Genomic DNA, 12,195 nt, shown 5'->3' on the forward strand with positions numbered 1-12,195 from the left:
GATCCCACATGCCGCGGAGCGGCTAGGCCCGTGAGCCATGGCCACTGAGCCTGCGCGTCCGGAGCCTGTGCTCCGCAACGGGAGAGGCCACAGCAGTGAGAGGCCCGCGTACCGCAAAAAAAGAAAAAATCAAGTGGCAACACTTGGCCTGAGAAGGCCACACTCTTTTCTTACATCTTGTTTTCTTATGTCTGGATCTCTTTGCCTCCCCCACCTCTCCATTTATATCTTCCTCTTGTCACTCTTCCTGGCTCTGTTCTCTGCCTCCTCCATGGTGCTGTAGTGTGTTCTTACACGAGTGCACACACACACTCACACACAACAGATTTCACACTGCTGAGAGCAGAGTTGGCCCTCAGGAACCAGAACCTCACTGTCCGGAAAGGCAGCTCTCTTGCTGATGAGCTCCTCTGACGCTTTTGACCAGGGCACTTTCATCTCTGCAGCAGGTGGCTCTGCCTGGGCCCAGCTTAGCCAGCCAGAAGCCCTAAAATTTTATGACACTTACCTATAATTAGGGTAAGTGTGAAACCTGTTATTCAAAGACAACACTTTGGAGAGTGGAAGAGCGTGCTATGAATAAAGGTGCTGGTACCGTTCCAGGCAAACCAGAACCTACAGTCACCTCTGTAGTGGGGTACGAGGGCCGCCCGGTCGGCCAGCTCTTCTCCCCGCTGCCTCTCGCCATTGTCATCTCTGCTTGTTAAAGGAAATTCTAGGTTGAAATTTTTTCCCAAATAACTCTTCTCAACATCTTGTTTCCCGCCTTGAAGCAGTACCCACTCCGCTAGCAGAAGCTCTGATGATACTTTCAGAACCCCATGTACTGGTGCCCTTGCCAGGACAGCTAAAGTGTTAAAAGGCAGGGTAGCTTACTGCTTGCTGGGCGGGAGGGAAGAGGGGGAGTCGCTGTCCCCTCGACTCAACTGCCTTTCACGCCTACTTCTTATCTTTGTCTCCACCTTACCTGCCTCTGGCTGGGTTGTAGAACTGTTAGTTACTGACCCAAGAAAACTCAGTTTGGGGACAAGTTTGGGAATTCTTCTGAGTGGGAGACATCTGCAGAGGTGAGCCAGAAGTAGCTGTCTGGTCCTTCTCCCACATCATAGGAGCTCAAATTCCTAAACCTGAAACTTGTAAAGAAAGGAACAAAGAAAGCACTTGTCATTAAGTCTTCAGTCTCCCTTTCCTTCTTCCCTTTCTCACTTCCTTTGCCCCTTCTCCCTCTCAAACTCACTGGACATAAGGAGAGGCCTATCTAATTCTAATTCTAAACCTAAGAGCCTTTTGCTCTTAGAAGAGGAAACTGAGGCACAGGGAGGTTAAATAAGGTGTCCAAGATCACACAGCTAGTAAGAGATAGAGCTGAAATTCAAACCCAGGAGGCCTGGACTGGTTTCAGAGCCCACTGCTTTTAACCTCTAAGCTATATTGCCTTATCAGAGGGTCTAGGTCTTGGCATACTGCCACAGTGGGAGACAAGGGAATGTATTTTGATTTAGTTAGTTTGAGTCAGATCTGAACTTTGACCCACCGGGGCCTTTCCACATTTCAGGGCATCCTTTGTTTGCCATTTAGCTCAATCTCAGCAGCTTACTGCCAGGTTGGAAGTCCCCACTTTGCCAGGTGTGGGTAGAATAATAAAGGAAGTTGCTTCTCCTGTGACTAACAGGAAGGGAATCTGCTGGGAGCTATAGGGTTCCTCATGGCAGGATGTCTCTACCCCCAGTATCTCTGAGGCACAGGCCTGGGAGGGAGGGAATGAGGTAACATGGAGAATGTCACCTGTGCTTAGACACACGGTCTGTGCCTCCAACAGGCCTCTGCTAAAACAGGCATGTGTCCCTCAGCCCTCTTCTGGGCCTGGCCCACTTCTCTCCATTTTCACCTCCACAGGAGAGAAGCTTCTTGAAGGGCAAGTGATCCAGCTCGAGGATGGGACCACTGCATACATCCACCAAGTGACAGTGCAGAAAGGTGAGGGCATCCTGAGACACCCCTGCCTCATGAGGCAGGCCAGGCAGCCCCCACTGAAGGACCCCCCTCTGTGACACCGAGCTCCAGAGAAAGGCAGGCATTGCTCTCATTACAGAACCTCTTTCCTTTGAGGATGGACAGCCCGTGCAGCTGGAAGATGGCAGCATGGCCTACATACACCGCACACCCAAAGGTGGGGTCACAGTTATCACGACTGACAAGAAGGAAGGGAAGCAGAACTGGCAGAGGTTGGGGGTTGGAGTTGTGCACCCTGGGAGCTGGGGCAGAGACATGGAGCTGTGGTCTGCAAGCTCACCTGGATCAGCAGGCTCGCCTGCCTTCCCTGGTGTGGACCACAGGAACAGCTGTTTCTGCCCCCGGGAGGCTGAGCATGGGGGTCTGTAGCCTGGGCCTTGATGGCGGCTTTGGCTCCAGCACAGCCACAAATTCTTAGGGCTTTAAATAGGGCCCAATGATGTCATCGAAGACCAGGACTAAAAACTTAACTATCATTTTTTTGAGAATTAAGCTTTTAAGGTATTGAAGAATAATCGTTTATTCCTTCTACAAGTAGTTTCTTGAGCAATTATTGCATGCCAGGCATGGTACTAGGTGTGGCGTATACAAGAGAGAACAGAGTCGGACATAGCCCTTACTCTCCTAGAATCTAGTGGGGGAAATAGGCCTGAAATGAACCATCATGATGAACTGATCATTGCAGATGGGCTCAGGCTCAGGGAGGGCTTCTCTGGGGAAGTGACACTTGAGCTGAGTGCTGGAGGGTGAAGTGGGCTTAGCTGGGGAAGAGCAGTGGCAGGGAGGGTTCAGTACCCCAGACGAAAGGTACAGCATGTGTGGTCTGGAAACGGGGGTGGGCGGGGAGAAAGAACGGCATGTCCAAGGAACTACTAGGAGTTCAAGTACTGGGGGTGAGGGCAGGGTGGGTGAGATGAAGCTGAATAGAGAGGGCGGGGGCCAGAGCACTGGGGCTTCAAGATAAGGGTTTTGGTCTTTATCCTAAGACAAATGGAACATGGTTGAACTGTTTAGAGCCTCAGGTAACGTGATCACATTTGTGTCCTGCAGAGATCCCTCTAGATGCTCTGCTGCCTGGAGGGGACTAGAGGGTGAGGGGCCACCAGTTAGGAGGTTCTTGTGGTCATCTAGGCCAAGATGATGGTCTCCTTGAGTCCTCACAGAGCTTGTGAGTTCCCAGTGGGTACTCCATAGGAGACCTCATCCTTAGGAGAGGCTGCCCCAGAAGGAAGGCCAGCCAGAGTGAATCGCCAAAGTGAGGGACCAGGAGAAACCCGAGGTTAAAACCCTCCTTGGTGTATGTACCTCTCGTTACCTTAAAGCCCAGGTCCCAGCCGCGTCTTTTGCCCTTGTGCAGCGTCTGGGCTAACCGCATGTTCCCTGCAGAGGGCTATGACCCCAGTGCCCTGGAAGCCGTCCAGCTGGAAGATGGCTCCACTGCCTACATTCACCACCCCGTGGCTGTGCCATCCGACAGCACCATCCTGGCTGTGCAGACAGAGGTGGGCTTGGAGGACCTGGCCACAGAGGACGATGAGGGCTTCAGCGCTGACACAGTGGTGGCCCTGGAGCAGTATGCCAGCAAGGTGAGCTCTCTTGGCCCTGCCAAATCTGCCACCTTTCTAGAGGACAAGGGCAGTCCTGTGCCTGGACATGGCCGGGGCCACTCCCTTTGCCCCTCCACACTGGCTCCCCCAACTTATCTCTCACACGTCATCGTCTCGGATGAGCATCACAGCCTGGCCAGGGCCGCCGACAGCTGTGTACACTCACGCTTGTTTATGCTGTCTGTGCAGAGGGAAGGCAGCTGTAGGAAAGAGCGATATCCGTACGGTGAGAATTTAGGCCTAGCTTCACTTTGGCTGTACTGTCTGAGAAAGCTCTTGCCTTGCCAGTGAATTTTATTAGTTTTCCACTCCACCAAGGTCAGATGTTCTTATATTTATTTCTTCTCTGCGACTCATTAAGTCATTTGGGAAAATAACCTCAGTAGGCAGTGACAAGAGCAGATGTAACAGAGCAGCTGGGATTCTTGGAACACAAGGCTTGCACAGTAGCTCAGCTGCAAAGAAAAAGGATCTTGGCTTTCCAAACATCAGTCAGTATAAGCTCTCTCTCCTGGGGCTGTGGTCCTGCCCGTAGGGGGATCCGTTACAGAGATCTGTGAGCTTTCCAAACCAGGGTGCTCCCTCTCCCCATGAACAGCAGTGCCTCAGGGTAGATGTGACAGGGCTTCCTGGAACACCCGTTTTACCCAAAGATTGGGGGGAGTTATTTTTATAATAAAACTAATGTAGCTGTATCATAAAAGAGAAAAGGAAATCCTTGTGTCTTTTTAAATTAAAGCACAAAACTTTGCAGTAGGCCCCTCTGGGCTATGCCCACTCCCACTCCAGTTCCTTCAGGTGTATTTTAGAAGCCTAATTTGAGGCTTACTGATGTTGGAAAGACAACTGAGCTTTAAATTGTGAGCCCTGAGGTCTGTGCTGGCTCTGCCTCTACCTAGTCTGACCTTGGGTAAGTCACTCCCCTCCTAGGCCTCAGCTTGTTCCTGTCTCATACGATGAGATGGGGCCAGATGATTTCAGAGGTCGCTTCCAGCCCTGAAGTTCCTTGATTCCCTTGATTACCTCAAGAGCCAGTGGGACGTGGGAATGAAATCCGAATGCCTGAGCAGGTTAGCCTGCCGAGCAGGTTAGCCTGCCGAGCAGGCCTGGCCACCTGTGACCCTCTCCTGCCACCCATCAGCTCCTTAAGTATCCATGAAACTTTGTCAGCTGCTTGACCCCTTGACCTGGAGCTGACTAGACAGACCTTGCCATGGATTTGGTCTCCCTCTTTTGTGTCCTGCTCACCACGACTTCCGGAGTTCTGTTTCAGGAGCTCCTTGGAAGGCCGTAGGGTCCCAGAAACAAAGACTAAGGGACAGTCCCAGCAGGACTCTGCCCAGGAAAGCAGAAGAACAGTAAGGGCTCCACGAAGCCAGAGGCTGATGTGAAAAGGGTGTTCACAGGAGAAAGGGAAGGGAACAACTTGTTAGTTAGCCAGGTGCCGTGGTTAGAGCTGAGGCTTCTGGTGGGACTTTTGGGCCCCTGCCCTGGGCACTTCTGCAGTTTGTTGATTGTGACCACCTCACTTCTGGTGAACGCAGGTGAGCTCATCCCACAGCAAGCCACTTGTTAATGCCCCTTCCAAACACAGGTTTCCCCCAGGGAGGGAGGGATCGATCTCCTCCCATCAGAGGATAAACATGTCCAGAGTTGCGCCTCCTAGCTTGGTAGTCAAAAGAAGGGGCAGCTGGCATGTGGAGTCACCACCCAGCTCAAGTGTGGCTGTTCAGACCGCTCCTCCCCCACCTTACCTAGCCGTCTAGGAGATACCCTTTCTCCCAAAGCTGTCACAGCCCCGAGATACCCTTTCTCCCAAAGCTGTCACAGCCCCTATGACATTTAGTCATTCCTCTATCCATCAGAGCTGGGTGGTGACTCCACATGCCAGCCCCATTTCTTCTGCAGCATGCCCTGGTGTCTGTTCCGTCTGTCTGGATCTGTCACCCAGGTTGCACTTCTCCCCCTTGGTAGGTTTAACCCTATTTATTGGGTCTTAAGGGGCCAGCTGGGTCCTGTGTCCTACCTCTTCCCTTCTTTCATTGAGGCGAATACATATAGGGACGCCAAGATTTTTTCCCTCAGGTTCTGCATGACAGCCAGGCTCCCCATAATGGCAAAGGACAGCAGGTTGGGGACAGAGCATTCCGCTGTGGCTACAAGGGCTGTGGGCGTCTCTATACCACCGCTCATCACTTAAAGGTAAGGTTGCTGCAGAGAGCTTTTAGCCTTGCCATCTTCCCAGCAGGCTGTAATTCTGCCTTCCTGCTTTGACTGGAACTGGTCCCTGACTTCGAGTTGCTCATTGCCTCCTGGAAGGAAGAGATGAGTGTACAGAGAAGTCAGCACAGAGGGCTTTGACACACATGAAGAATGCAGGAGGGAAGACAATCAGGGAGGGGTCTCTGGAGGGGGCATCTCAGCTGAAGAGGAAGCAAAATAAAGGAGGTGGCCAATGCTGATACTCCGGGCCCTAACGAGAACTAAACTGCCCATTCATACCCTTGTCCCTCTGAATTACGTGATTGCTTGTCCTCACAGGTGCATGAGAGAGCTCATACAGGTGACCGTCCATACAGGTGTGATTTCCCCAGCTGTGGAAAGGCCTTTGCCACAGGTAACCTACCTGGATGGGGACCAAGGTGGACTGCTTCCAGTTGAGGGGAGAGGGTTCTAGATAAGCTCTGGCAACTCCCTCAAGGAAGCCAAGCACCAGGCTCCCTTCCTGGAGAAACTGCTGTCGGAGTGCTCTGACGCAGGGCGCCGTCTCTGGAGGAAACCCTGTTACAGAGGCAAGAGGCAGCAGGAGCTGGGGGTTGGCAGAGAGACCTGCCTCTGCGTCAGCCCTGACACCCACCAGCTGGGGGTGCCGGGTGGTCGGTTGCATCCCTCTAGGCTTCATTTTCCCTCTGAATTGAGGCCCTTTAGCCATAGGTTCTCTAGGTTCCCTCTTACACTGGTTCTGGAATGGCACCAGCTGCCCCTGAAGAGGGAAGGAGAGCAGAGTGGGCTTCTCCGGCTCCTCTTACCTGCCCAGCCAGGGGTGGGATAGAGGCAGACACAGGCTTCTTGTGCCAGAGGAGGTCTGGAGCCTCGCAGAGCAGACCTGAAGATGGTGAGCCTCTGGATTAGGAAGAAGAGATGGTGGAGGATGAGGCCCCACCCAATGCTCTTCTCACCCCTCCTTCCCTCCCTCCCACCCGCGGACAGGATATGGGCTGAAGAGCCACGTGCGCACCCACACTGGTGAGAAGCCATACAAGTGCCCAGAGGAGCTGTGCAGCAAGGCCTTCAAGACCTCCGGAGACCTGCAGAAGCACGTCCGGACCCACACCGGTAGGCCCGCCCGCCCTGCCCTGTTCAGACCCGGCTCTGAGCCCAGGGCTCGTCCTGCTCCCTGCTCCGCAGGACCCCTTCCAGAGCCACCCTCACACAGCCCATCTCCACAGGTGAACGCCCCTTCCGGTGCCCCTTTGAGGGCTGTGGCCGCTCCTTCACCACGTCTAACATCCGCAAGGTACATGTGCGCACCCACACGGGCGAGCGGCCCTACACCTGCCCCGAGCCCCACTGTGGCCGTGGCTTCACCAGTGCCACCAACTACAAGAATCACGTGCGCATCCACACAGGTGGGCCAGCTGGCATGCAAGGACCACCCCTGAGGCCCCAGCCCCCTCTACCATAGGCTTCTGACCTAAACATGTTCTCGACGCGCAACCCAGAACGTCATTCCAGGCTGGTCCGTGGGCAGGGCACAGGGTTTTGGGGGTTTCGGCCATATTCCCAGAACCACTCTTTCACTTTCAGTGAGCAGTTCCTCCTTCAGCAGTGAGGTCCAATCTGACGGGCATTGCTGGCCCTCTCAGCTCCCTGCCGCCTCTCTGTACCCACCCGAAATTCTCCCCCTCCAGCTGAGCTCCAGAAAAAGCCCAGGGTCAGGCGTGATGGGGAAAAAGCAGAGGGAAGTGTCATCTTCAGCTCCTCACCTCATCCACTGTCCATGTGACTCCTGTGTATCCTCACCCTCCCCAGTGTTATGTCCCTGTCTAGCCTTCTGTGTCATCTCTCAGACGCATGTGTCCCCTCTCAGACGCATGTGTCCCCTCACTCTCCCATCGTACCTGACATATCAGTCACCCCTCTCTATCTCCTGCCTCTTCTGTTCACAAGCCCCCAGCGCCCCCCACCAGCCCCTTCACTAGCCTCGGCCTTGCCCCTGCCATTTTCTCTCTACCTTGTCTCTGGGCTCCGTGGTCCCACACTCACGTCCCCTCTGCCTTCCGCTGGCCACCTTCCCCAACTGTCCATTCAGAGTCCCAGATCTCAGCCCCTCTTCCTCCCTCTGGCTCTCCCTTCACCAACCCTGTCCCCCACTCCTATCCCCTTAGTTTCCCCTTTGCCAGCCCCAGGTCCCACCCCCCTCACAGCCCAGTGTCCCCAGGGGAGAAGCCATACGTTTGCACGGTGCCAGGCTGCGGGAAGCGCTTCACCGAGTACTCAAGCCTGTATAAGCACCATGTGGTGCACACACACTGCAAGCCCTACACCTGCAGCACCTGCGGCAAGACCTACCGGCAGACCTCTACCCTGGCCATGCACAAGCGCAGCGCCCACGGCGAGCTGGAGGCCACGGAGGAGAGTGAGCAGGCCCTTTATGAGCAGCAGCAGCTCGAGGGTGAGGGGCGTGGGCAGGAGGTGAGAGTGGGGACAAGCCGGGCCTCCCCTTGACCACCTGGTGGCAGCTGTCAGCCTGGGCTCTCCTCTCCCAGCCGCCTCTGCAGCGGAGGAGAACCCGCTACCCAAACGACCCCGCATTGCTTACCTGTCAGAGGTGAAAGAAGAGGGTGATGACATCCCTGCGCAAGTGGCTATGGTGACCGAGGAAGATGGGGCCCCCCAGGTGGCTCTGATCACTCAGGATGGTGCCCAGCAGGTATAGACCCTGGGGGTAGAGGTGGGGTGGGCCACTCTGGCTGGTACCCTCTCCCACTCTCTCTGGGGAGCTCCAAGTTCTAACAGCCCTACGTCCACCCAGTTTCTCTTTTTTAGCCTTATGGATCTCAGAGCTGAGGCCGAGGGTACCAAATCTTGTAACACAGGCCCCCACCTCTTCCTCATGCTTCCAGCTCAGTCTCTGTGACTTCTGGAGCACAGTTAGTAGTTTCCCTCTTTACTTGGAGGCCGACAGGTCCTGTTCATCTGAGTGAAACACTTGGATGTCCTTCTCAAGAGAGACATGTCCGTATGCGGGCCAGAGCATGGTGTGGGATCTGGAAACTTGGCGCTTCTAGCCAGCAGTATAACCTGACCTTTGTCAGCACCCTCACTGTCAAGTGCAGTTATGACTTTCGGGGTTGATATGAGGATGAAATTAGGTGGAAACCCTGAATTGCATGGAACAGAGCCCCGAGGCAAAGTGGTGTTAAATAGATGTGGTCAGCAGAATTCTTCCAGTGTAGCCTCTCTTTGCAACCTAGGGCCTGTTTTACTTGCTTGTCCTGACTGCCTCCACCCTGTGACAAGAAGCTAATCTTCTAGCTTACTAATAAGCGAACCTGCTCTGGGAGAGCAGATTCATCTGCCTAGGGGCTTTCAGACAGCCCTCCCCTTCACTCCCAGCTCATCTTCTTCCTTGCTGTTGGCAGGTCAGCCTGTCACCAGAAGACCTGCAGGCACTGGGGAGTGCCATCAGTATGGTGACCCAGCACGGCAGTACCACCCTCACCATCCCTAGTCATGATGATGACCTTGCCATATCTGGCACACACACAGTCACCATGGTCAGCGCCGATGGCACCCAGACGCAGCCCGTATGGCCAGGCGGTTTGCTTGGGGTTTCTTGTTCTCTTGTCCTTCCTTTCTGTGGGATGAGCCCTAAAGTGCAGCCTTAATTAGTCAAGCCTTCATACGAGGACCAAGATTCCCACACATAGAGGGTCTTCCCTACATCTCTGGGTCATCAGCAACTCTTGTTGAAAAGCATTGCACTGGGAGTCAAGAGAGTTTATAAATCTCAGTCTACCCCTAATTTGCTTTGCTGCCATAGGCAAGTTACTTTTCCATGAACTTTAGTCCATCTTCAAATGAGGGGATTAAATTATCTCTGGGACCTTTTACAGCTCTGTCCTTCTGTGATTCAAAATTCCTAAATTAAGTTGGCTGTAAATTAAAGTAAAATACAACCCCACTTAGCTCTGAGCCCCAAGCTAATTAATTAATCTGACCCATAATGGTTTTATTCATTTCCTTCTGGGTTGTTCCCAGCCATCTTGCTTGGAGGGATTTTTTGGATTGGGGGTTGGGAGAGTAATGTAGGTGTGTTGGGAAACCTCATTCTTCTATATTTCAGGTCACAATCATTACCTCTGGGACTGTGGTAGCTGAGGACTCAAGTGTAGCATCCCTTCATCATCAACAGGTGGCGCTGTTAGCCACAGCCAATGGAACTCACATTGCGGTGCAGGTGAGTTGAGGTCTGGTAGGATACTGTGGCCACAGAAAGGAACTAGAAGGGAAGGGGAACTAGATGGAGGTCTTGAAGAGGAGAGCATTTGGCTCAAAAAGAGCCCATTTCAGAGGACAAATCCCTTTCTGCCTGCGTCCACACACCTGGCTCAGGCTCTTTCTTGACTGAGTCAGGGTAGGGAGCCCCTTCTGACCTTCAGGATAACTTCGATGGCAGTCTCCCTGGTGGTCTAAACCCTGCATTTCTTCGTGTCCCTGTTTCTTCATCTGGAAAATAAGGAGGCTGAAGTAGATGATTACTCCAATCAGTCATTCCCCTTCTATGAGCAAACTGCTCTTGTCTGATCCTGGACCATTACATGGCTCCTCACCATGCCTAGCCTAATAGGATTCTATGAGTGAACTTCCTGTTTCTTGGGGCCCTACTAAGTTCTCAGGTGTTTGGCACTGGGTGGGTGGAGATTCAAAAAAGTAGGCCTCATATACTAGCACTGGAATCTAGGAGGGAGGGTCTCACTCTCTCCTTCCTTCTCCTCCCCCTTCTCCACAGCTGGAGGAGCAGCAGACCTTAGAGGAGGCCATCAGCGTAGCCACTGCTGCCATGCAGCAAGGGACTGTGACCCTGGAGACCACAGATTCGGAGAGCGGCTGCTGAGCCCGAGAGGGCTGGGTCCCACACCATGTTGGAAGAGGTGCCATGCCGTACAGGCATCCTTGCCTCCAAGGGCCCAGGCTGTGGCTGACACATGGAAGGTGGCCACACAGGTCTCTAGGGCAAGAAGGCAGCAGGAAAATGGCCTGAAGGGCACAGGGGTCCTGCCCAAGAGAAGGGCCAAGCAGCTGGAATCGGGGGAGTGTGTCATCCTCAGGAGCTAAGGAGGACAAGCTTGATCAGCAGGCTGCACTGGGGTGGCCTTCTCCCAAAATCAGCTGAGCGCCTTCTCCTCTCTCTCTAGAAAACACCCTTCCCGCCCTTGGTCCACTCCCCTTCTCAGGTGGCAACTGGGGCTGCTGTTGGGACTGGTCCTCTGCTCCATCTGGTCACTGCCCACTAGGGGAGAAGGCAGACAGCCCTTCAGCCCAGTAGGGGCAGCTTGGGCCCGGCACTGCCCCTCCCAGCAATAACCACCTCCCCGGAGGCCAGCCGAGATGTCTGGCCACTTGGCAGCAGGGACTTTCTGCCACGCATTCAGAATTGCTCAGGGGCTTGTGGCTGGAGAAAAGGTGCCCAGCCCCACCCCTACCCCCAGCTGCTTCCCAACCTCTCTGTGGCAGAGAGGCAGGGAGCAACCTTGTACATACTGGGGATTGGGTGTAATTTGTTTTATTTTTTTTAATTCCATTTTGATAATTTTTTTTCCTGCTCTGGATGGTGGTGGCAAACGGGTGAATGAGTATTTAATAAAAGTTCCAAGTTTCCACCTGGGTCCCTCCCTCCTCCTCCCTCCTTTCAACTTCGGGCCCTGGTGGCAGGGCTGGTCAGATCAGGCTCTTGGTCCTGTATCCCGGGCACAAACCTCACTCAGCCTCTGTGCCTGACTGGTGGGCCTGTCCTCCCAGAGGCACAGGGGGAAGGAAGCCCTGGTATGAGAGAAGCCCTGAGGAGCTGCCGGTGCTTTCCTGCCCACAGCTGAGCAAGTAGGCTCCTGGTAGCCAAGCAAGACCAGTGTGAGCACTGCTCCCAGGCTCCGGTTGGGTCTCACGCCTCAAGACGGGTGGGCTGGAGGAACTCTGTTTTCTCTACCTTACCTTGTGTTATGTCATCAGAGCCCCTCCACACACAGCACACAATCCACTGTTCCAAGTGGGCAGAGCCCCATGATGGGGGGGTGCCTTGCCAAGGTACCCAGGGTCTCTGATGCCTGGTGCTGAAGTCCTAGCTTTGGTACCCAGCTCTGGGGGTACCCACCTAGGTGTCTGGGGCCATGGAATTCCAAAGCCACAGTCAGACCTCACTGAAAAGTACATGGTAGCACCAGACCAGCCCTGGTGGGAAGGAAGGGATGCAGGGAAAGGGACTTGGTGGAAGGAACTCTTGGGTTTGACCCTTCCTGCATGGGAACATTGCAGGGATTGCAGGTGCCTCTTTTCCTCTCTCCATTGTCATGGA

At 54.0% G+C, this 12,195-nt stretch overlaps 1 protein-coding gene across 4 annotated transcripts in view; it reads left to right on the top strand.

Annotated features, from left to right (window-relative positions):
* The window catches only part of ZNF76 (zinc finger protein 76), a 13,717-nt gene extending 2,824 nt beyond the window's left edge, over positions 1–10,893 (top strand). The window contains exons 2-13 of one of the 4 annotated variants that reach the window (XM_028479136.1): positions 1,897–1,977; positions 2,093–2,170; positions 3,400–3,599; positions 5,706–5,822; positions 6,162–6,237; positions 6,831–6,956; positions 7,070–7,249; positions 8,062–8,295; positions 8,390–8,553; positions 9,266–9,430; positions 9,970–10,083; positions 10,636–10,893. In XM_028479136.1, the coding sequence (XP_028334937.1) occupies positions 1,897–1,977; positions 2,093–2,170; positions 3,400–3,599; positions 5,706–5,822; positions 6,162–6,237; positions 6,831–6,956; positions 7,070–7,249; positions 8,062–8,295; positions 8,390–8,553; positions 9,266–9,430; positions 9,970–10,083; positions 10,636–10,740 (1,640 nt within the window). In that variant the 3' untranslated portion in view covers positions 10,741–10,893. The remainder of the gene's footprint in view (positions 1–1,896; positions 1,978–2,092; positions 2,171–3,399; positions 3,600–5,705; positions 5,823–6,161; positions 6,238–6,830; positions 6,957–7,069; positions 7,250–8,061; positions 8,296–8,389; positions 8,554–9,265; positions 9,431–9,969; positions 10,084–10,635) is intronic. The other 3 variants (XM_055079722.1, XM_028479140.1, XM_055079723.1) reach the window with 3 other exon arrangements.
* The last annotated feature ends 1,302 nt before the right edge of the window (positions 10,894–12,195 follow it).

This window comes from Physeter macrocephalus, chromosome 18, assembly GCF_002837175.3.
Source record: "Physeter macrocephalus isolate SW-GA chromosome 18, ASM283717v5, whole genome shotgun sequence".
Lineage (NCBI taxonomy): Eukaryota > Metazoa > Chordata > Mammalia > Artiodactyla > Physeteridae > Physeter > Physeter macrocephalus.